The 22,880-nt window shown below is 34.3% G+C and overlaps 3 protein-coding genes across 7 annotated transcripts; all 3 read right to left on the bottom strand.

Annotated features, from left to right (window-relative positions):
* Window positions 1–994: 994 nt before the first annotated feature.
* Window positions 995–3,451, bottom strand: LOC107922718 (transcription factor bHLH67). 2 transcript variants are annotated; one of them, XM_016852864.2, is made up of 4 exons: window positions 2,795–3,451; window positions 1,749–2,417; window positions 1,256–1,648; window positions 995–1,078 (listed from the first exon to the last, which is right to left on the bottom strand). In XM_016852864.2, exons 1-4 carry the CDS (start codon window positions 2,906–2,908, stop codon window positions 1,010–1,012), a joined length of 1,245 nt encoding a protein of 414 aa, XP_016708353.1. In that variant the 5' UTR covers window positions 2,909–3,451; the 3' UTR covers window positions 995–1,009. The 2 variants fall into 2 exon arrangements, with proteins under 2 accessions (XP_016708353.1, XP_040936951.1); XM_041081017.1 differs by lacking the exon at window positions 2,795–3,451 and adding an exon at window positions 2,496–2,649.
* Window positions 3,452–6,568: 3,117 nt separating this feature from the next.
* Window positions 6,569–8,048, bottom strand: LOC107924439 (NDR1/HIN1-like protein 12). Its single transcript, XM_016854892.2, has one exon. The coding sequence runs from the start codon at window positions 7,430–7,432 to the stop codon at window positions 6,818–6,820; it is 615 nt and encodes a 204-aa protein (XP_016710381.1). The 5' UTR covers window positions 7,433–8,048; the 3' UTR covers window positions 6,569–6,817.
* Window positions 8,049–8,808: 760 nt separating this feature from the next.
* Window positions 8,809–13,541, bottom strand: LOC107924438 (two-component response regulator-like APRR3). Of its 4 annotated transcripts, none has more exons than XM_016854889.2 (9): window positions 12,906–13,541; window positions 12,607–12,768; window positions 12,355–12,485; window positions 12,103–12,246; window positions 11,812–11,926; window positions 11,292–11,712; window positions 10,370–10,470; window positions 9,705–10,258; window positions 8,809–9,278 (listed from the first exon to the last, which is right to left on the bottom strand). In XM_016854889.2, the coding sequence occupies exons 1-9, from the start codon at window positions 13,120–13,122 to the stop codon at window positions 9,162–9,164; spliced, it is 1,962 nt and encodes a 653-aa protein (XP_016710378.1). In that variant the 5' UTR covers window positions 13,123–13,541; the 3' UTR covers window positions 8,809–9,161. The 4 variants fall into 4 exon arrangements, with proteins under 4 accessions (XP_016710378.1, XP_016710377.1, XP_016710380.1 ...); XM_016854888.2 differs by having other exon boundaries at window positions 12,607–12,771; window positions 12,906–13,418; XM_016854891.2 differs by having other exon boundaries at window positions 11,292–11,676; window positions 12,607–12,771; window positions 12,906–13,418.
* Window positions 13,542–22,880: the final 9,339 nt, after the last annotated feature.

Raw genomic sequence — 22,880 nt, 5'->3', positions numbered from 1 at the left:
TCAATGAATACCCCCATGCCATGACTATGAGACATGAGATGAGCACATGAACTCTGTCGGTTTTAGTAATGCGTGAGACTTGGGATTTTATCGAACACTTGTAAGATGTACAATCCCATCCATCCTGCCATTCTTGTCCTTCCTATTACATCTTTCCTAAGCTTAAATGAGTTTATTTTGCTAACATTCCTTTATTATAGTCCATTAGATGTGATAATAATGTTCAAAAGTATAAACCCTACAACCAATTTCTTCCATAAATGTTTATTTAATTATTTCCTCCTTGCTACATTTAGGGAAACAAAGCAGTTTAGCAAAAGGATTATTAAATTTAAAATTTGACTTTTTCATAGAGGAGTCCATGAGATAGAAGGCTGGAAATGAAGTGTGTCAAAAGGGAACTAGAGTCCAAAAAGAAAGGTGCAACCAGGAAAATTTAAAAGAAAAACAAAAGGAATGGCGGAGAGGACATAGTATAATGATGAAAACATACATACGTACGTCACCGAAGTCAATATAAAAAGGGGAGCATCATTTGCTAAAGTGCAATCATGAGATTTATACAACAAATTTTCAAACTAGATGAACCCCATACTTTCCTAAACCTCCACCAGGCCCAGGGCAGGGCAGGGCATGCTGGCTGGCTGGCCCTCGGTTGACCCCACACTCCAGAAGCTAGTACCAGAATAATATAAACATAGAATAAAGGAAAAGAAACTTGGAAATTACATAGATTTATCATTTCTATTAAGTAAGCAAATTAAATCATTAATGATAAACAAGGGAAGTTTCTTAAGTTAAGATGTAAACATCAAGGGCTCTGTCTTCAATTGTCTTTGTGGAACAAAGCATTGCTTGGAATGGACCCCTCTTTTTTCATTTTTTTTCTCTTCTTACCTTTTTTTTCCTGGTCTGCTCTTTTCTACCCTACTTTCGCTTCAGGAATCAAGTCAGCTGCCTAATGAATAATGACCAAATCCTCTTTTTTTTTTTAATTTTAATTTTGAATTTAGCTGAATATTTGATGAACTGCTGCTGCTATCTCATCCGCTGATCTTAGCGCAGAGTCGTCCTCCATCTGCCATTCCCATTTCCAACGCAGACCCAAATAAAGAAGAAAACAAAACAAAACCAACAAAAAAACAAAGACAACTGTTGAGAAATTTTGGAACTAGGGTTTGAGCCACGACTTGTTCCAACACCAGTTTGAAAACGCAAACTAAAACTTGTTTTAAAAAAGAACAAAGAATATTACCTTGAGATTGAACGAGTAAAGAACAGATGCTTGCGAAGTGGTGATGTTGAGGTGCAAAACCGTTAATCTAAGAGTTTCCAGGGTGACAATGGCTTGTATCAACTGACCAGCTCTTCTTGAACACTGAATCTTTAAGTTGACATGATTGTGTATTACATTAACCTCTACTTCAGCTGCACCTGTTTTGCTTTCTGCTTTTACTTCCTCCCCGCAATGTCCATCTTCAGATCCATTTTCATATTCTTGCTGATGAATTTCCATGGTGGGCTTTGACATGCTATTGTTGCTTTCCTCGACTTTTCTCGTTCTCTTCTGTGCTTCCAGGGATTGAAGAAATTGCTCTAGCTCCTTAACGAAGTCAATTGCACCAGCTATGATTGACGCTTGGTCACCCTGCCAACACAAACCCAAACATGATTTTATTGTGAAAGAAAGTACAGCTAAATAGCCCAACAGGGGGACTAAAATGTTGGTGAAGGTTAGATTGTCATACTCTTTGGATATAACATGGAGGCATGAGAGAGCGGAGAGAATTTAGATAATCGTTCATTTGACGTCTACGGTTTCGTTCAACGGCAATGTGGGTCATGCGTTGGCTTTCAACTTCTTCTTTGTTCTTGGCTGCCTTCGTTCGTTTTCGCTTTCTTCGTTCTCTAGTAATCGGAGGGGACTTTGTGAAAATCTTCTGAGGCGAGGAGCCCAAGTTGGGTTCTCTGCTACAATTGTCAGACTTTTGTTGGTGTTGGTTAGACCCAGAGCTGAGAACTTCAACGCATGAGCTTGAAGGTGGGCTTTTCTTAAGCTCTTTGGTCTCGGATTTGACTGGTGAATGTAAGTCGAGTACTGTTTCATGGGTGACACAACTTTCCAGCTCTAGGCCTTGAACTTGGGTTTCCATTTCAGGAATGAAAGGATTGTTGTTTAGCTCCCAAGGCTTCTTCATGTGTTGCAGTCTCAGAAGTGTCTGGAAGTTGGGTTCTTTAAAGGCAAAAAGCTGAGGAGACTCCACGCTCTGAAGCATCTGAAGGAATGGCATTTTCTCTTCAAAGCTCGGTATTGAAAAGTGTGCTTCTTCTTCTTCTTCTTCTTCTCCAAGCTTTAATCTCTCACAGCTAATAAAACCTTGTTCTAAGCATTCCACCTCCAAATGCTCTCCTAGGAACTGCAATGAGTAATTTCAAGGGAGAAAACAAAACCAAAAGGAAATAAGCAAAATTTTTAACTTGGCTCAAATGCTAACCATCTAAAGATATTTCAAAAGGAAAATATCATTTAATTGGGTGGAGGGCACATGGTTCAGTCTCTCTCAGCAGATAAAGAGAGAATGAAAGCAGAATGAGAGTAGAATGTTGAAAGAGTAAGAAGTAGCAGTAGTGCAGTAGCAGATGTTAGTATTTTCCTGCAAAAAAGCATAAGATGCATTGAATGCAAGCATTTTTAGAGTAAATGCAGTCTCTATCTTGAGTCTAGAAACGGGATTCGAGAAAAGATGAAATGCAATAAGAAACACAAAGTCCTAAAGCAAGCAAAACAACATACATAAGGATTAATGGGTCCTTGGAGCCTCTCCATAAACAGCTTAGCAGTAGTTGAAGTAAATGCCTTAAATTCTTTCTTTTTCTCCTTCTGTGTCCCTCTCTCAGTTACCAACATTCCATTTATTGATGCTAACAAATCAATACAAGTAATAAATGTAACCCCAATGAAGTAGAATAAGACCCTAACACCACCCCTATAGCCGACACACAATTTATTCCTCAGTTGCCTGGTACTGGTAATAAATGCTTTGAAGAATTCTCACGGAAAAGAGGGGGGGGTGCTGTAAACAGAGTTGAAATGCTGCAACTGGAAACTGGGATAAAACAATGGTGAAGGAAAAGGAAACGAGCAACAGATATGGTAAGAAACGAAGGGTGGAAAATAGCTGAGAGTGATAAGATATACAGTATGTATTTGGTTATTTGGGAGTGGGAGGGTTGTTGAGGGTTTTGCAGAAGAGTAGAGAGAGAGGGATTGTCTGATTGGAGATGGCAGTTTTGTCTAGCAGCGGGGACAGAAAGTTGGGGGGACTCCCTTTCGAGCGTACACAAAAAGGAAAAAAGCTTTGGAAAGTCCTCCTATGGATTTGTCACCCGTCTGATTGATGATGGGTCATTTCCTTATAGCGCATATCCACCATTTCCTTTGTTTTAAAATATTATTATTCCATATATATGCTTCCTTTTTTTTTGTGAATTCCCCATTTTACTGTAAGTCATATAAGCCTTCGTTTTCCGTTTGCACATGACGTATGATTGGAGCCTGAGAATTGTGGACACCGATTTCATTCGATAATGACTTCAAAAAAATTATCCACTTGAACTGCCATTTATTCATTTTCTACTTGTAAAAGTAAATTGCACGTCTTCAGCCACACAACCAGGGAGGATTTTCTTCCTAAACAAAACTGGTAACTTTGGTCTTGTCCTGTAGTTCATAGATTTATTATGATCGCACATAGCAGAGCCAGTCAAAAATAAAAAATCCGTAAATGTTACCATTGCCGGCTGAGCTGCGATTCATCTCATCAACAATATATCCTTGTATATCATCACGGATAAACCAAAGCCCCAAGATTTCAAGGAACCTTATCCTCTTTTAGAGAGTTGAATTTTTCATCCTTCAGTTAAATCAAACAGGGTTTGTCAGCTCATTTACAAAATGAATGAGAGGATGCCATAACCCCATTTCACATGATTCTTGTGACGCAAAACTCCAGTTGCTGGTAGACTTCAATTATTGGAGGCAGTTGCTATGCACCTGTGTTGCCAAATTTTGCATTTTAGTATCTAAACAGTACCTATACTATATTTTAGATTGCATTTTAATTTTTTTATTGAAAAAATAAACAATTTACTCTCTGTACATTAGTTGAAGTAGCAAAATAATCTCTCTAGAGGTGTGTATTTAGTTATTTTTGTTAGTTATTTGTATTTAACCGACTTAACCGGTAATAATTTATAATAATCGAATTAAAATATTCAAACTATCATAATTGATTTAATTGAACCAATTTAATTTTTACTGTTTCGGTCGGCTAAACTGTACTTTTTTAAAATATTTTTCGTACAATATATTCTTTTATTTTGAAAGATAAACATTCTAGATATTGATGGTGCTGCAGTCACGTGAGAGAATAATGAAGGAGACGATGAAGCATGTGTAATGATCAAAAGGCTGAAAGATTGGGTGACGACGAAAGAGGGACCGAAGGAGGCATAAGGGAGAGAATGATCTGATGGATGTTCGCAATGGGAATCAATGAAGGGATCCCTTGATGGTTCCCTTCATTTAAATATGGTGGCTCCTCAGTATGTTATTGGTTGTACATGCAACGGCCGCTATTTGTTATCATTGCCAATTAAAATGGCAAGAGAAAGAATCACTTGGGTGGAAGAAAGAAGGAAGCTAAAGAAGAGGAGCAACTTCCATCTTTCACGATACGTACGATGCTTATCTGTGCAATGTTTGGACGCAATACTTTATTCCTACAAGAGTTGTAAGGGAAAGCGATGAAGTTATAAAATATTGGCGTCATACATAGGGAAGTCTTGAAATTTTGGCACACGTCCTCTACCTTCATAAGCTTTATGTAAATGAAGAGAAAGACGAAAAGATTCCTTAAGAGGTCAACCGTGGGGAATGGAATCCACCCCACTGCCTCACATAAACCAAGGCAAGATCTTCCCATTCCCTCTCACAATCTAGAAAGAAGGTGTGATTGAATGAAAATAGAAAGTACTCTACCATATAGTCTAATAATGGACATAATGCTAATTTATTTTTAAATTTTTAAAAATAATTTTTAGGGTAAGGTTGAACGTTCTGTTTTATTATTGAAATAAAAATTTAATGATTTTTGGTGTATTTCGTCTTAATTTTTAGTATCTTTCACATTTGGTCATCCTAGAGATCTTTCTAGGTCAGGCCCAGACTAGGCCTAACAAGGAATTTCTAAACATTGTCTCTGCCCAGGCCCTATGGGCTTTACATTTTATTCAAGCCCAATCTTAAATAAAATAAGGTAGTTCAGGCGTAGTGGACCCGGAAGAAAGGTTTTTTTTTTTTTTTTTTCTGAGAGACAGAAGTTAAATACTTCACAAACTAACAATAAGAAAACATTGTGAAAGATTACTTTCTTTCATGATATTAATTTATATGTTTCTAATGGTACTGAACATGGATCAATGAATATTGTTGTTGAACATGAAGGGCAATTTGCGATCTGCTTGGGCTATTTTTCTTCAGTTCTCCGGTTTCTCGAGCAAGAACCTTGTTTTAACTTATCTTTATAGTTGGAGATTTAACTTTATTTTATAGTTTTTCTTTTTTGTTTTTTTAGCATTTTATATGTTGGTTTAATAGTTTATGTTTGAAACTTGAAGTTGTTCCTTTTAATAATATCATTTTTAAAATTTAAATTTAAATTCTCTACTTTTTTTTTTTTAGTATAATATTACTACTATGTTTGCTTAGTTTAAAAAAAAGTTCAACATTGTCTCTAACCTTACCAAAAAATAATGAGAAATAAACATAGATTCAGATTTGGGCTTGTGTTTTATTTATTAAGCATGTGTTTTGACTTTGGGTTAAAATAATATTTGAATTTGGATATGTAAAAGAATATGTAGATAGGCTGTAAAAAATTTATCCAAGTCTCAATCCAAATAGTAAAATAGACTTGCATTTTGGTTGAAGTTAAGTTTTCGGGTTTTGTCTATTTGTACAGCTCTTCTCATTTTTCAATCATTGTTTAATTATTCCCATGATACTTCTGTGGGTAATTAGTAAAGGGAATACCACTAGGTAGATATTAAGGAACAAATGTTTTTTACAGTTTAGATATAATTATATAATATACATTCCGGAAGTGAATTTCTTTCTTAGCATTTTCCCAAATTTACGACATAACATGAATCTGATGCCTTTTCAGCACTTGTAGTTGAGATATATGGAGAATCCGAAGAGAGTTAAGTACGAGGTTGAGTCTGACTGCATAAGGTTGAAACTGGATATAGGTTCGGAATTAATTTGCAAATTTTAATCAAAGTTCGTACTTATATATGTAAAAATGTAATCTCCTTTTTAGACTTCAAATTAAGGCCTAACTAAATATGGGAGTAGATAATTGGGCAACTTTAATTAAGGCAATTAAAGAGTGGTCCTAGTAATGATGGAGAGGAAATTAAGCGATGATTATAAAGAGGAACAGAAAATGAGAGCTTCTAATGGCAATGCCATTGACACCTAACGAAAGATACTTTCCAGTGAGGATTGAGGAATATGTAGCCAATATTATAAGTAAAACAGCACACATTTTTTTGTGAAGAAGAAGAAGCCCCTTTCTATGAATTTGTCTGACCACGTTGCTTAGGGCTAATTAGACATAAAGAAGTTTACAGAACCATGGAAAAATCCAAGCACCAAAGGTACACGAAAATTCATGAAACAAAAAGAGAAGAGAGAAGCCAGAATAATTAGCTTGTAAAGTGAAAGCTATTTACATGATCTACATGCTTCAACTCATATATCTACTTTACAAGGAGGAGCTCCAAGCAATGGCACCGGCCCTACCGCACCCTTCTTCAAGCCAACCCAAACATCACATTTCACATAAACACCGTACTTCACTGTCTTTATAGCACCAGCTTTCCATCTCAACTTCCCCACCAACACCACCCTCAGCGCCACCACACCGGACGCCTCATCCATCATCAGTCCATTCACCACTTCCGCCGATGCTGGCACCGTCCCGCTACCCAGCAGAGGGGTCAGTGCCACCGTGCTCTTTGCCTCTTGGTACAGTGGTGGCAAGTCCATTGCGGGGGTAATCTGCTGGTTTCTGTACGAAACATAAGCTTGCAACTTGTCGTAAAAGATAGAGACTCTCCTGTTGGGGTTTCTTGTCACGATGGTGAACTGCATGGAAGTGGAAATAATGGGTTGTGAGGTGGCGTTGAGTTGGTAGATAGCTGCACCTACAACAGCGAAACTAGGCTTGCGGGGACGGTAGATGAGGCACACAGCAACTGCTGATGCTCCTGCCAAGAGGAGGAAAATGAAAAGGCATAAGCCACAGGATCGGCCTGTGCCTCCTTGGCTGTGTTTTGGTGTCTTGGGTTTACCTTCTTGGGTCATATTGTCTTTTGGTTTTCTTGGTCTGGCATGGAAGGTATTTGTATTGTAAAAGGGAGGAGGGTTCCTTGGGTGGTGGTGGCCGGCCGAATGGCCATGTTGAAAATAAATACTACTATATTAAGAAGAATATGTTATGTGTAACAAATGGAACAAAAGAGGAACAAAAAAGGGGGGCTTGGGTCCATCATCTATGCCTCGATGGTTGCTAAAGTGGGCTTTTCCCCCTTATGTTTCGATTATAACAAATGAAGCTCCTGGGTGGGGTGCTCTTTTGCTTTTTCCTTTGTTTCTTTTGAATTTCTATATCTTAGCCTTTTTATTTATTTATTTTTAATTTTTTCACATTGCTTTTTTTTTCTAACTTTATTTTGGAGGAGTGGAACACTATATGCCATATATTGAAAAAAAAGGAAAGAAATTAGAAACAAAGGAAATTAGAAAAAACAAAAACACATTATTCATAAAAGCAATTGGTAATGAGTACGAAAGTTAACATTACAATAAATTCTGTTTAAACGGTAGACTCTCGAATTTACGATGCCTTTGCAAATAGTTACCTATGAAGTCCTTTAATATTAGGATCGAAGTTTTCTTTTTTTACTTTTTTTCGAAATTTATATTGAAATTTATGATTGTCTATTCTTATGACATTATTTTTAAAATTTAAATTTAAATTTTCTCATTAAAAGTATTTAATAACATCTTAATATAAAATTTCATTCAACAAAATATTTATCATTAATTTTAATTTGAAGTGGTGATTAATCAATCATTTATTTTACCTCTAATAAGTAATAATTAACTTAAGTATTCAAAACCTACTCATAGTTCCTTTCACCAGTTGTTTTTTTCCTTTTAACATTTTCTAAACCCATTTAATTAAACATAACCATTATAAAGTAGGTTATTCAAAATATTTTTAATATTTTGCAAAGAAAATGTTTATAAATAGTAAAATTGATAAGGATAGACTCTTACTTAGTAATGGTTTGTCTCTATATGCATAATAAGCAGAAAGGCATTGGTGGAACACCAACAAAAATGGGCAAGTTTCTTAAACCCCAAATGCATCTGTCTCACACGTATAGGTGGTTGTTTTTTGCCCCTTCTTCATGCTTGCTTGGGATCCAAGTCCCCACACGATGCCATAGAATCGAGTCACATATGCATATGTCCCATGCTTTTCTTTTTTCTTCCACGTTAAAAGTCCAGCATTTTGCACCAGAGTTCACCCCCCACTTTCTGCGATTCAATTCAGATTACTTTGTTTCTCCCTTTTGCCGCCACCCACTGTTTTACATTGAATGAAATCTCAGAGAATAATGCTACGTACCTAAACAATCTAATATACAAAAAATAGCAAGTTGTAGGAAAAATATTCAAAGACGTGTTTAACCCATATATTAAAGAAAATTACAGTCTATATACAACTAACCTGCCTAACTACAATAGGTTGTCCGATGTGCATTCACTCACACATATTATATTAATACCCGGAAAAAGCGGCGCTACCTCACTAATCACTACTTACTAAAAGTGTTGCCTATTTGAGTTGGATGCAAAATAACTACATTCATCATCCATAGCAAAATACTCGAGGAATTGCAAGATATTTCCGCTATCACATGATCCTTTTTTTCTTCCGAGAAGATGCTTACAGCAGAAAATATGATTCAAGATTTCAACAAGAAATAAGTTCCTTTCCAACGGGGAACACAAGATTGTATCGTCATATTTTATGGCTATCACCATTATCTAGAGGGGTGCCATGTTGCATTTGACGGATAAACTGCCCTTTCACTCGGGGACGCTGCTCTGCCAGTCGCTTCCGGTTCTGATATCGAACCTGTGCAAAGAAGCTACTTATTAAGCAATTCAACAGGCCTTTAAGAAATGTTTAGCTACCCTTTTTTTTTCTTCCATCACCAAAGAGTGAAATAGTATGTTATCACATTCTCGGAGCTTTACAAGGTAAGCCTCAGAATCCAGATTGCTTGTATTTGATGCAAATTAAATATTAGCTTTTTAATAGTAATAATCATAATAGCAGCAGCAGCAGCAGCAGCTAGAACACGGTATCTACTATTATTGGAATCACAATGCTTGTATGACACAAAAATGACTTAGATGGCACTAATGAGACATAGAGTGGATGTTGTGAAGTAACACTGACCTCATATTTAGGTGAAAAGGAAGTACACTAGCATACCATCGGTATCATCCTTGTACTTACCTTCAACGAAAATGAATAATAATAATAATAGTAATATACCTTTTTCTCAAAGCATCGATCTTTCCGCTTAAGTCGGAACTTCATCAAAGCAGCTTCTCTTTGGCTGGAGCGGTGCGTATCCATCCCTTTTAATCCATCATGAATAAAACAATTGCTATTATTGAATGTCTCCATGGTTGTGCCCTTATCAATTGCTGCAGCAAGAGTAACAACAGAGCTTGCATTGCTCCAACTTGGAACAGCTCCATGTGTGCAGCTCTTTTCATGATTTTCAACATCATTACATAAATGACTGCAAGCACTCTGATCATCTATAAGAGAACTGCACCTTAATTCCTCAATAGGCTCCTGTTTGTTCTGCCCTTGAAGAGTTTGATCATTAGAAGAATTGGTAGCTTCATCACACCAGCGGTAACGCTGTTCTGAGTCATCAACATCAGGGTCTGAATGCACTGAGGTGCTCACAGGAAGGGGAGAATATTCTTGCTTTCCAACTTGTTTTGGACTACATGCGGGGGGTAAACTTGATTTTGCATGATAAAAGTGTGGGGAAACATCATTACATCCAGCATGCACGTCATCCATCCTCATCCCTGTAACTCAAAACAGCCCAAGTGGGGCATTTGAATTTGTTATTTCTGATTGACCCTTGATTGGATCAAGAAGGATTCTCCCAACTATAATAACATGAGGTTAAGAAGTACCGTTGTTACTTTCCAGGTCTTGTCTGGGGTTGCTGTTACCCTCTTCGTGGTTGCCATCTAGTGTAAGGAAAATAGGCTGTAATGACTTCCTATTGTTATACCTGAATTTCAAAAAATAGAGATTAAGCACACAACTATATTTTCTATTAATGCCAGCGAACTGTGTACAGAGATAACAGATAGCATACATTAGATCCAAAAGTTTACTTTATCATGAATTCAGTTGCTCCTTCACGTGAAATTCTGGAAGCCAATTATTTTATTCGATCTACTCAGCCAGATACTTGGCGCAGAAAAATTAAAGAAATTCTCACTCCAGATCATGAAGGTTGAGCCAACCCCCTGAAATATATAGACCTCACCTTGGCTCATTTCTCAGGTCTATCATAGGAGGTTCAGGATATCTTTATAAAAGGCAACAGATTTACGTTGAAATATGATATAGTAATTGCGCATATCACCAACTTTAAAGTGCAACTTGGTAATTGATGCTATCTAAACAATATTATGCTGGATACTTAATACCTTTTTTTTTTTAATTATGGACCCCTTTATAGGAAATTTCAGGAGAGTATCCACTAACCTTTGGCACCGTAATGACCTCTAACATTGCTTCTACTGCCCTCAATAGCATTGTACAAGGATTCAGGTTTACCTAATCTCTAATTCTCCAGAAAATGATTCTAATTAATAGTTGGTCTAGAAACAAAATTTTCAAGACCAGCCAAAGAAATCCTTCGTTAAAAATAGTAAAATATGGAGAAAAAACAAGACATTACTATTGTGTAAGATCAAGCAACTCTTTTCTCTAATCCAACAAAGAGCAAGTAAGCAACAGAATAGAATCTTAATTTAGCCAAAACATCTTTACATCTCAAGCTCAACCATACAGTAAATAAAATAAGGGAAACAAAAAGTTTACCATGAAAAAGGCGATGCATCAGAATGGTTTAGTATATGCTTTTCATTGGTACCTTGACTCTTTGCGCTCCTTGAACAAGGTCTTCTTAAAGAAAGCTCCAACTGTGGAGAAAATTCTAACTTGTTTGCACCATCACTTAAGCTAGAAATTGCAAAGGTGTCCATAGGTTGTTTATCAAATGAATCAATTAAATCAATAGCTCCAGTGGATGATTCCCTTAATTCGTCATTGCAGCCAACTCCAATCATAACATATGCAATTCTTTTATCACTTTGTAGTCCAACAACATTATGTGCCATCTCGTCAACAAACGCAGAGTTCTCTTCGAGTTTTAATGCAATTGATTCACAAGTGCCACTGCAATGAGCAACCTCCACAAATCTCTCTGAATTTTCAGATACAAATAGCTTGTCAGATATCCCTGGTCATGAAGAGAAACAGATTTTCTTTCTTTTAGCTGGAATTAGAAAAGGAAAACTTAAAAAGTATAAAAACGGTGTAAAAAGATAAGGTAAAATGCCTTCAGCTTGACCCTCATTTTGAAGCGACTCCTGACCCGGTTTGACAGAATTTCCCTGCTGCTCTCTGCCTGTATCGCTAACATTTGAACTCATACACTTCCATTGCGAAAGACCCTGCATATTTTGCATGTATGAACTCTCAGCTTCCAAGTAAGGCGTTGTACAAGTGCTCTGCACAAGAGGTGGCAAACCATGCGGTCTCTATGCGAAACTACATGGAGCCACCCTACTCACAGATACAGAATCGAGACTTCTCAAGTAGACACCTAATAAGATAAGAAAATACCCACTTGGGTATCACTTTCGTCTTTGATTTTCTGTGTAGACGATCCATAATCACTGGATTGGTTGTTTTCAGCAGCATTATTTTCCGCCGTGTCTTCAACGTTATGCTCTTTTGCAGGTAGACTATGATTAGCACATCCACCAGCTAGCTGATAAAATGTAAGGCAAATACAAAAAAATGAAAAAAAAAATCAATTAAGTTTAGTGCTTGAATTCAACCGAGAAAAGATGGAGCAAAATGCGAGCATAGTGCATACCATATGTCGTCTCCAAACATGCTGCCAAAGATTCCTCAACTCATTCCTCCGAACAGGCTTGATAAGAAAGTCAGCTGCACCTTTCAACATGCACTTCAGAACCATGCTAAATGAATCTTCCGATGACATCACTGGTTTGATTATAAAAAAGAAAAAGCTACTAACTTATTAGCTTCATTTCTAATCAATGACGACAAAAAATAAATTTGAAGATGGTAAAGCATGAAGGAAACTTTTAGTTAAAAAACATACTTATAACAGGAATATTTTTGCAAATATCATGTTCCATGACCAAAGTAAGAAGCGCGAATCCAGATACTGAAGGCAACTCTACTTCAGTCAATATAAGATCAATGTTATGAGGTCGATCCTTTAAAGTCTCCCACGCCATTAAACCATCGGGAACAGCCGCAACTACTGGGGAGAAAAATGGAAAATTAGGCATAAAAAGAAGGGGGGAATCAAACTAGTAATACAGTTAATCAATAGATCTACAGAAAGAGAACAATACTGATTTAAGAAAATGAAGAAAGGAAAGGTGAAGAAGAAACCTCTGTAACTGCATTTACGAAGAAGAGCGGCAATAATCTGACGAGTGGAATCATCGGCTTCGACTAAAAGCACTCTGAGAACCATTTGAGGCAAGAATTTTTCCCATCGAACAACCTCTGAGGATTCATCGTTTTCCTCCTCCTCCTCCTCCTCCTCCTTCTTCGTCTCCTCCGCGGTCCCTACCTCCACGTCTACTTCCATTCCAACTTCAACCATTTTCAAGTACGCTATTCAATCAAACCAAAACAGAAAACCCTAATTTCTCATTCAAAAAAGAAAGTGAAGAAAAGAAGAGAGTAAGCTGAAGCGGAAATGATGAAAGAACGCCGTTCTGTTTGCAGATACAGTGCAATTATCCAATTAACCTCGTCCTTACTAATAAAAAAAAACTCTAGAAATATCTGAAAAAACGTTGAGAGAATCGAAAACCGCCTGTATGTTTATTTATTTATTTAATATCCAACTTTTGTTTAGGACCGCGAAAACCACAAAAAATATCTTCGTCTTCTTGAATAACAAAAAAGGAGTGTAAGACTTTGTAGTTTATTCCTTAAGAAGAAAACGGGGAGTTGGATCAAAAGGTGGCCCGCCATTGGCTTCTGGTTGGTGAAGCTGATGTGGCGCAACACGGGCCACAGTTCTTAAACCAAACTTTGTCCTGCCGATTGAGTGGTGAATCTAGTGATCATCCACGCTGTGTGGTGGGGGCCACAACCCGAGGGTAGGGATACGTGTCGGGCCGGTGTGGTATGTTGGAGGCAAGATATTTATTTGGAATCCCACGTGGTAACTCGTCACCACCCTTGAGATCTCATGGTTGACAAAGGGACACGTCGATTGTTTAGAGAGTGTAGGATTTGTGGCTTTCATCTTACGTTTTGCTTGGCACGAAGACTTAAGAGCGGCACACAAGTTCTTTGTGTGTGTTTTTTCTTTCTTTTCTTTTAGTTATATGACATTTTCCTTTCCCATTGAAGGGGAAAGTGCTCTTGTCTCTTAGGCCAGTTCTGTATTATTTTTTAAAAGTATTTTTTGCTTTAAAAGTATTGAAGTTAAAATTTTTAATTTTATCTCTTCTAAAAATACTTTTAATGTTTAATTATTTTTTTATCTCTCCAATAACATAGTATTTATTTCTTGGTACTTAATTATAAATGTGTTAAAATTATTAATTAAAAATAAAAAAAATATTTTTAAAAATACTAATTACAAATATTTAATAGTTATTGTCAATACCATTTTTTATTTGAAAAACGGGAGTTGTCTTAAAACAAAAATGGAGTCGCCACCGATTTTTTTTTAGGTGTGATTGAATCACTTTAAGATTGATCATTTTAATAAAACATTTTGATTTATTAAAATAATAATTTTGGGTCTACGAAATTCGAGAAAAAATGGTTCAGGAGTCGGTTACGCACGAGGAAATGTTAGCACCCTCGTAACGCCCAAAATTGGTACCAATTGATTAATTAATGTCCTATTGTCTAAAATTTAAAAAAATATTTTGAAATATAATTTCTTTTAAAACATTTGAATAACTCAAATTGAACATTAAAATTCTCTTGCTTCGAAGGAATATAATATCACATCCAACACGTTAGGACATGATTCTTTAAACCTTGGAAACCACGATCAATTCTTGATTTCCAAAAGCTCATACATTTGAAAATTACAAAAGGATATTCGATTATTTGGTCCAACAAAAAACCGAAACCCAACACGTTAGAGCACGATTTCTTGGATTTCCAAACATAGAACATTGCCTTTAATTTTTTTAGAAATCCTTATCTCGAGATACAAAATGCCATATCCAGTGAGTTAGGACACAACACCTCGAATTCCTGAGAATAAGCTTTTATTTGAAACTTATGCGTTTTGATTGAAAAATGGGTACTCGGTTACTTAGATTCAACGAGAAAAATTGGAATCCAGTAAATTAGGGCACAATCTTCTTGAATATGCCAAATACCGAGTATTGCCTTTTTTTGAAAACTTTTGAATAAAATGATTTTAAAACTTAAACGATATTAAAACACGACCTTTTAAGCAATAAAATGCGATGGAATAATAATGTACAACAATTCATAAACAAAATGTTATAATAATGAATCACAAATAACAAATAAATACAAAGTAAGAAAAATCTAAAATAAAATACAAAATAATTCTAAGCAAATGATACATAAAAAGAATTTAAAATGGATGTTATAAAAGCGATCTAAAGTATATAAGATAATTAAAAAAATAGTATCTATTCAAGATAAAATAATATATAAAACTCTTTAAAAATAATATATAGACAATTCAAAATATATAATGTGTAAAAAGAGTTTGAAATACATAATATATGAAAATATTAAAGTAAATAATGTATAAAAATTTGAAATGAGCGTTATATAAAAAGTTAAAATAGATAATAACAAAAAATGTAAAATAAATAAGTAAATAAATAGAATGTTAATAACAAAAGTAGAAAAACATATATAAGAAAAATAATAATGAAAATAATATTAGTATATAAATAGAAATAAAAATATAATAAATAGATATATAATAATAGTAGAAATATAAATAGATAAATAAAAATTAGATAAATAATAATAGTATTAGAATAATAAAATAAATATAAATAGAAACATAATAATAATAGCAATAATATATTAAATTAGTTAATTTGATAATAAAATAGCGAAAATAAAAAAGGATTAAATCGAACCTTAAAGTAAAATTTTGGGGCAAATCAAAAGTAAAGAAAAGGAAATGGACTAATTTGAATGTGCGAATAACAAGGTGGGACCAAAAGGGAAATAATCCCCACCCTCCAAAACGCACAGCTTCAACGAAGACCAAAATGCGGTCAAAACAAATTTTAGGGCCAAAATTAAGAAATAATGAAAACTTAATTGCAAAATAATAAAAAAACGGAAGAGCTAAAAGTAATTGGACGAATTTAGAAAAAAATAAAGAAATTGAAATGAAATGGACAAAATTTCCACGTAATTGAAAGAGAAAATAAAATAATTTAATTCCAGTGGAAATAGGAAAAGAGAGAATAATTTAATTCTAAATTGAAGTAGGAATCCCCAAAGTAATCCCCAAAGTAATCCCCAAGTCCTCCCCTTCAAAGAACAAAATACCCTTTCAAATAATAATTTATATTTTATATATTAAAATATTAACAAGAAGATATAATAATTTTTTTATATTCTTACTAAAATATAATAATATTAACTAATTTAAATATTATTTAAATGTATATTTGTTACTTGATAATAACATGTCTAAAATGGACATTTTATTTCTCAAAAGCACTTTTTGACAGCAATGCTAAACACTCAAATTTTAAATTAAATTTTTCAAAAGCACTTCTCAAAAGCACTTTTCCACAGCATTTTTCAAAAGCATTGCCAAACTAGCTCTTAGTCAACAATATCGTTTTTGAATTTTTTGATTACTCAAGTTATTAAACAATCACTTTTTTTTTACAATAACTTTCGACCTAAACAAATCATCAACAATTTAAATATGTTATACCTATATTTATTTATTATAGGTATATTATCTAAATAAAAATAAAAATAAACTTTCATTTTAGTTATTGCTGTAACCCTTATATTTTACTTTAGTCACCCAACAATCAAGACGTTAATAGCATCTGATGTAGCACCCTACCTCATTTCCATATGTGTTTTTTTATATGAATAAAGGGTTGCAAATTATCCGGACCATTGATGTGGAAAAAAATATATGTGAAAATAAGGTGGCATGCTACATTAAACATCGTTAATGACTTGATGGAAGAGTGAGTGATTAAAGTGAAAGATTACTCTAACAACGATGACTAAAATGAAAGTTTTTAGTTTTTGATGATCAAAATTAAAACATTTAAAAAATTTCAAGAAAAAAGAAAAGAAAAGAAAAGAAAAAGATGTTAATAAATTAGGTTTAGTGACGGTCTAATCATGATTTCATTTTCGTTTTGAAATGAACAATAGTTGAAAAGAGAGAATTGCTGTGGTTAAGCTCGTTATCTAGCAGCTCATATGGCTTTATGGTATTATTCGATTAGAAAAGATGGGATTGAAATGTAAGCATAACCTGTGGCTTTCCTTTCTTAAAACTTAAAAAGTTAACCCACACATTAGGGATATGGAGCCACTTTTGCCTCTTTAATAACTGGATAAATGGACCCATTTTTAACTGGATGAAGACGATCCATCTGGCGTGCAACTGAGCTCTGTTATTCATTCTATTCAATGAGCATTTAGTTTCATCAATAAAACACGCTTGTCACTGCAGCTTGGTAGAGATGATGATGATACACGGAGACAGAGAACCATTAAGTTTTGGAAATCTTTGGAGGAAGAAAGCAAATTGCAGGGAATTGGTCATTAATCACTCAAAATACATTAATAATTTCATATAGACTCCGTTTGTTTGCCAGTAAAATGTTTTCCGAAAAATTATTTCTGGAAAATGATTTACTTTTCTGAAAATAATTTACTTTTCTAGTGTTTGGATGAATCTGTATAAAATATTTACTAAAACCAGCCATTGGCTAGTAACTGAAACAACCTATGGCCACCATGTAGAATGTGCAAAGTCGAGCCTTGAGCTGGTCATCAATGTTAAAGGGAAGAGCTGTAAATCACATCTGTTAGGGTTTTGACAACAGAAGAAGAAAACAGAAGCAAGTAACCTGGATGATGTAAAGATTAACTTCATTACTTGAATAAACAATATGCTATATACATAAATAGTCTGGATTACATGTGTTGGTTTTTTTAGCAAAAAAACTAAGGAGAAAAGGAAAAACGAATGCAAAGAAGTTTGAACAAGAAGAAAATTGAATTTGATCTCCAAAAATTAGATCTTTTTCATTGACTTGAGAAACATTTATGTTACAATAAAATATGATAGTTACCTAATATATAACTGCTCCCACTAATACATGACTAAAGCTTAGCTAGAATTACACACAAAATGTAGCTGACATACCAGCTATAACGTCAAACATAAATCAACAACTACTCCTACTAACTTTTAGTATAAATTACATTGGAACTAAATCAAGTTACAAATGAACAAAATAAACAAAATGCTGTTACTTCTCTGGTTCAGCTTGGATGCTGGTTTGTGTAACACCCCCTACCCGTATTCGTTGCCGGAATAGGGTACGAGGCATTACCGGAGTTTACAAATTAAATTTTTTAACTCAATATAACCCCTTTATAGATATCTAACCTTCCTTGCAATTTTAAACCGAGACCAATCCACATCAATCAATCCAATTCAACATATTTTCAACATAGATCCATGCATATTTATAAGATCACCTCATCGCATACCAAAACCAAGATTTGTTAGCCATACCAATGGCTAACCTTACAATCATTTCACATTAACATTTACTTTATTAGCTTATACATACCAATGATTTCCAAAATAAAGTTTCTTTATATACCGAAATCTTGAGGTTAATAGTGTGATGTGTCTCCGACCAAATCTGACCCCCGAGCTCTTAACACTACAAAATAGGGGAAAAGGAAACAGGGTAAGCACTTTGTGCTTAGTAAGCTTGTAATGACCCAAAATTCACGGGCACCGGAAAAATGAGTTATAGGGGTTCCGCCTTAGTGAAATAAGTTCGAAAATACTTATTAGAAATATTTATGAGTTTAGTAGCGTGTCTAATTAGGTTTTAATTAAGTGAATTTAGCTTAATTTAGAGAAATTAGTAAAAAGAACTAAATTGAATAAGGGGTAAAAGTTTAATTCTAAAGTAATAGAAAATAAAAAGGATTAAAATGGCAATTAAACCATTTACAAAAGATCAGGCGCCATATGCATTAAAAAAATCTAAGATTTTATTATTATTATTAATTATTAGTATGGTTTTATATTAAATTATTATTATTATAATATTAAGTTAAAGATATTTATTAATTAAATAATTAATTTATGAGATTTTTGTTTGACAAACAAATTGAATAATGACAATTGTAATAAAAATATTGGTACATTTGTAATAAATAGATACATGTACACTTGTAATAAAATAATTAAGTTACTTAATATTAAAGTAAAAGATATTTGTTAATTAAATAATTAAATTATTAAATACTTGTGTGAAAAAAAAATAGTGACAAATGTATGGTATTGATGGTGTACACTTGTGTGTATATAATTAAATGCTTAATAGATATTTAAAATAAATATATTATAATAAATGTTAATTAAGTAAATAAAAGAATAAAAGAATGAAATAAAAAGAAACATAGGAAAGAAAGAACAGAGACGTTCAAAACAGAGCAGGAAGAAAAGGGGAAAGAAAAGAAAAAGAAAAAACTAAGGTTTAAAGCTTTGATTGCTAACAAGAAAAACGAGGCATCGGCATCCAAAGGAAAAGAAAAGATCGTTGAGGAGTAAACTCGTATTCCGGGTTTGTATTACTATAACTCAAACTATTTATTAAATGTATATTGAATTTATTGATATGGAATAATTAAGATAAGGTAAGTATTCTATTTAAATTTAAATATAAGTATGTGTGAAAATTAGTTTGTATATGAATTAAGATAATAGATATTTGAATTGATTGAGTATTGAAAATTTTTGTGTAAATGAAATTGAAATTAGAAAAGTAAAATAATACCCTATTAACTTGTCGGACTAGATTTGATACAAATGGCATGCCATTGGATTTGTGATGTGATGAGGAGATTGTAGTTCGGCCAAGAAGATGTTTCTGTTATTATATACTTCGGTTTATCCGAAGAGGCAATTAATGCCTTACTGGTGTGTTATGGAGGATTTATAATATTCCGGGTGTGTTTGGGTGGAATCCGCGTATCTGTCAAAGTCCGAGCCTTGTTAATAGGGTAAATAATTGAAATGAAATTTTGAAAATGAGATTATTTGTTTTGGCACTATTGAAAAGTATGAGAAAGAATGTATGAACTAAATTATGAATTGAGTTGGTATGAGAAAAAAAATGAATTATGAATTTAAGATTTATGAAGTAATATAATTATATATATAATTAGTTTAAAAAAAATAATAAATTTATGGTTGATGTTTGTAATTTATTAATGTTAAATAGTCTTGATTTATAGTAATACCACTGAGTATGAAATGCTCAGCGTACGGTTGTTTCCGTGCGCAGGTCATTAGAGTTTCGGATCCGGTCTAGCATCCAAAACAAACCCGACTCCAACAAAAAGATTTTGGTGATGCATTTCTTCCTTTTGTTAAGTGGCATGTACTAGGTAGTTGCATATAAATTATGTGTATACATTAAGTTAAATGATTTTTGTTGTATATAAATGATTATAATATTTTGGATTACGAATATGATATAAAGTTGTGAAATGGTAGGTTTGGTATTAAATAATTGAAATGAAATAAATATTATTAATTATACATATATACTAACATGTTATATTGTTTAAACTAAGGTATTAAATTATTATTTTAATATAAATTGGATGTAATTGAGTATACTTAATCATTGGTTGGAGTATTGATATCGGTTTGTTTTTGGGTTTAAAGTTTGCAGGGTTTTTATGTAAAAATAAGCAGAAATGCTGTCGAAATTTAAAAAAATAAATTAAATTACGAAAAATTTCCGGAGAATTTGAACAAGTTTCATTTCACTTTTATATTTACGTTTTGGCTTCGAGCGTCTATTATTAGGACTTAACTATTATATTATATTATGAATATTATTATTTATTTGTGAATTATTTTGTAAGTTGTCTGATATGTCTGGTAATGTGTCGTAACCCTATTTCGGTGACAGTTTAGGGTTAAGGGGGTGTTACAATTGTTGGTATCAGAGCTATCAGGTTTAGCCGATTCTCGGACTAAATCGAGCTCAGAAGTGAGTCTAATAGTACATGCCACTTTTGAGTCAAAATTGAGTCGGGATTTTTGGATGCTGACCTATTTGTTTGTTTTTATTTTATAGATTAAAGATGTCAGATGAAAGAATAGAATATACCGATCAGGAAATGTATACTGGTGATGAAGAGTCGTATAGATTAGATGAAATCGAGTCGGTAACACCTAGCATAAATCCTGTAAGAAACCAATCTCTTAGAGCAGAAAGAAGAAATGATAGAGATAATTCTGATATATGGAGAAAAATTACCGATACACTACAAAGAATAGCAGAAATTATTCCTGCTATGACTTCAGTTCCAACTCAAAGACAGGCCCCGATAAAGGAATTGAGAAAGTATGGTGCCACTGAATTTATGGGTTTGAAAGGAGTCGGTCTGTTTGTAGCTGAAAATTGGATGAAGTCGACTAAAAGAATTTTACAACAATTAAATTGTACCCCCCGAGAGTGTTTGATTTGTGTTCTATCGTTGCTACAAGAAGAAGCTTACTTATGGTGGGAATCAGTGGTTCGACATTTACCAGAGAATCAGATAACTTGGGATCTATTTCAGAAAGAGTTTCAAAAGAAATATATCGGATAAATGTATATCGAAGACAAGAAACAAGAGTTTTTGACGTTACAATAGGGTGACATGTCAGTAATAGATTATGAGAGAGAATTCTCGAGACTCAGCAGATATGCCTCAGAGTTTATTCCAACTGAAGCTGACAGTTGTAAGAGATTTTTACGGGGTTGCAAGATGAGATCAAATTGCAGTTGGTATCTCAACGTATTAATGAAATGGTAGACTTGATTGAGCGAGTTAAAATGGTAGAACAAGTGTTCGGTTTCAATAAAAAGACTGAAAGTGATCGACCAGCTGGGAAGCGTATGAGAACTAGCAGTTCGAATCCTCAGCCGAAAAGACCAAAAGAATCTCAGAGTGATTGGAGATTTAGTTTTAGATCGGACAGAGGTGGAAGAAACAGGGGTAAACAGATGACAATATCTACTGGTAGTGTGAGAGGTCCATCCCGAAGTATAGAAATTCCAGACTGTGAGCACTGCGGAAAGAAACATTTAGGTGAATGTTGGAGGATAACTCGACGATGTTTTCGATGTGGGTCCACAAATCATTTCATCCGAGATTGTCCGAAAGGTGAAAGTACCACACCTGCAGCATCTCAAAGATCAGTACCTACTGTTCGTGGCAGAGGATCTAGTAAGGGTGGTTCGGGTTCTGTGTCTAGAGGTAGAGGTGTCAGAAGAAACAACGATATAGTTACACAACAGTCAGAGGCCAGAGCGCCGGCCAGAGCGTACGTAGTCCGGACCCATGAGGAGGGCGATGCACATGATGTTGTCACAGGTATATTTCTATTGTATTCTGAGCCTATTTATGCTTTAATTGATCCGGGTTCGTCACACTCATATATAAATTCAAAACTAGTTGAATCGGGGAAATTAGAATCTGAAATGTCTAGAGTTTTTATAGAAGTGTCTAGCCCTTTGGGACAAACGGTGTCAGTAGATAGAGTATGTCGGAGGTGCTCGTTAATAATACATGATAAAATGTTTATTGTGGACTTGTTGATCATGCCTTTTGGTGATTTTGATATCATTTTGTGTATGGACTGGCTATATGAACATGGGGTAGTTTTGGATTGCTATAAAAAGAGGTTTAGTATTCAGACAGAAAATGGGGATAGAATTGAAGTGAATGGCATCCGTACCAGTGGTTCCACACGCATTATTTTAGCGATGAAGGCTAATAAATTACTACAGTAGGGTTGTCCAGCATACTTGGCATACGTTATTAATTCTGATTCAGTTGGGAGTCAGTGCAGTCAGATTAGAACTGTATGCGAGTTTCCAGATGTATTCCTAGAAGAATTACCGGGCTTACCACCTGACAGAGAGGTTGAATTTTCTATTGAGGTGTATCTAGGTACAACACTAATTTCTATACCTCTGTACCAAATGTCGCCCACTGAGTTGAAAGAGTTGAAGGTGCAGTTACAAGATTTACTAGATCGTGGATTTATTAGACCAAGCATTTCACCCTGGGGAGCCCCAGTGTTGTTTGTTA

The sequence above is a fragment of the Gossypium hirsutum genome, chromosome A11 (genome assembly GCF_007990345.1).
Source record: "Gossypium hirsutum isolate 1008001.06 chromosome A11, Gossypium_hirsutum_v2.1, whole genome shotgun sequence".
Taxonomy (NCBI): Eukaryota; Viridiplantae; Streptophyta; class Magnoliopsida; order Malvales; family Malvaceae; genus Gossypium; species Gossypium hirsutum.
Note: the sequence above shows the minus strand (reverse complement) of the source record. Positions and strands in the feature narration are given on the sequence as shown.

Excerpts from the sequence above, each read along its gene's own strand:
- LOC107922718 (XM_016852864.2), bottom strand. The coding sequence starts at position 2,908 with ATGTTGGTAACTGAGAGAGGGACACAGAAGGAGAAAAAGAAAGAATTT. Across the intron at positions 2,418-2,794 it reads AAGGACCCATTAATCCTTAT|TTCCTAGGAGAGCATTTGGA; the intron begins GTATGTTGTTTT and ends TACTCATTGCAG. Across the intron at positions 1,079-1,255 it reads TTTACTCGTTCAATCTCAAG|ATGGAGGACGACTCTGCGCT; the intron begins GTAATATTCTTT and ends TGGGAATGGCAG.
- LOC107924439 (XM_016854892.2), bottom strand. The coding sequence starts at position 7,432 with ATGACCCAAGAAGGTAAACCCAAGACACCAAAACACAGCCAAGGAGGC.
- LOC107924438 (XM_016854888.2), bottom strand. The coding sequence starts at position 13,122 with ATGGTTGAAGTTGGAATGGAAGTAGACGTGGAGGTAGGGACCGCGGAG. Across the intron at positions 11,713-11,811 it reads AAATGAGGGTCAAGCTGAAG|GGATATCTGACAAGCTATTT; the intron begins GCATTTTACCTT and ends CTTCATGACCAG. Across the intron at positions 9,279-9,704 it reads ATCGATGCTTTGAGAAAAAG|GTTCGATATCAGAACCGGAA; the intron begins GTATATTACTAT and ends TTCTTTGCACAG.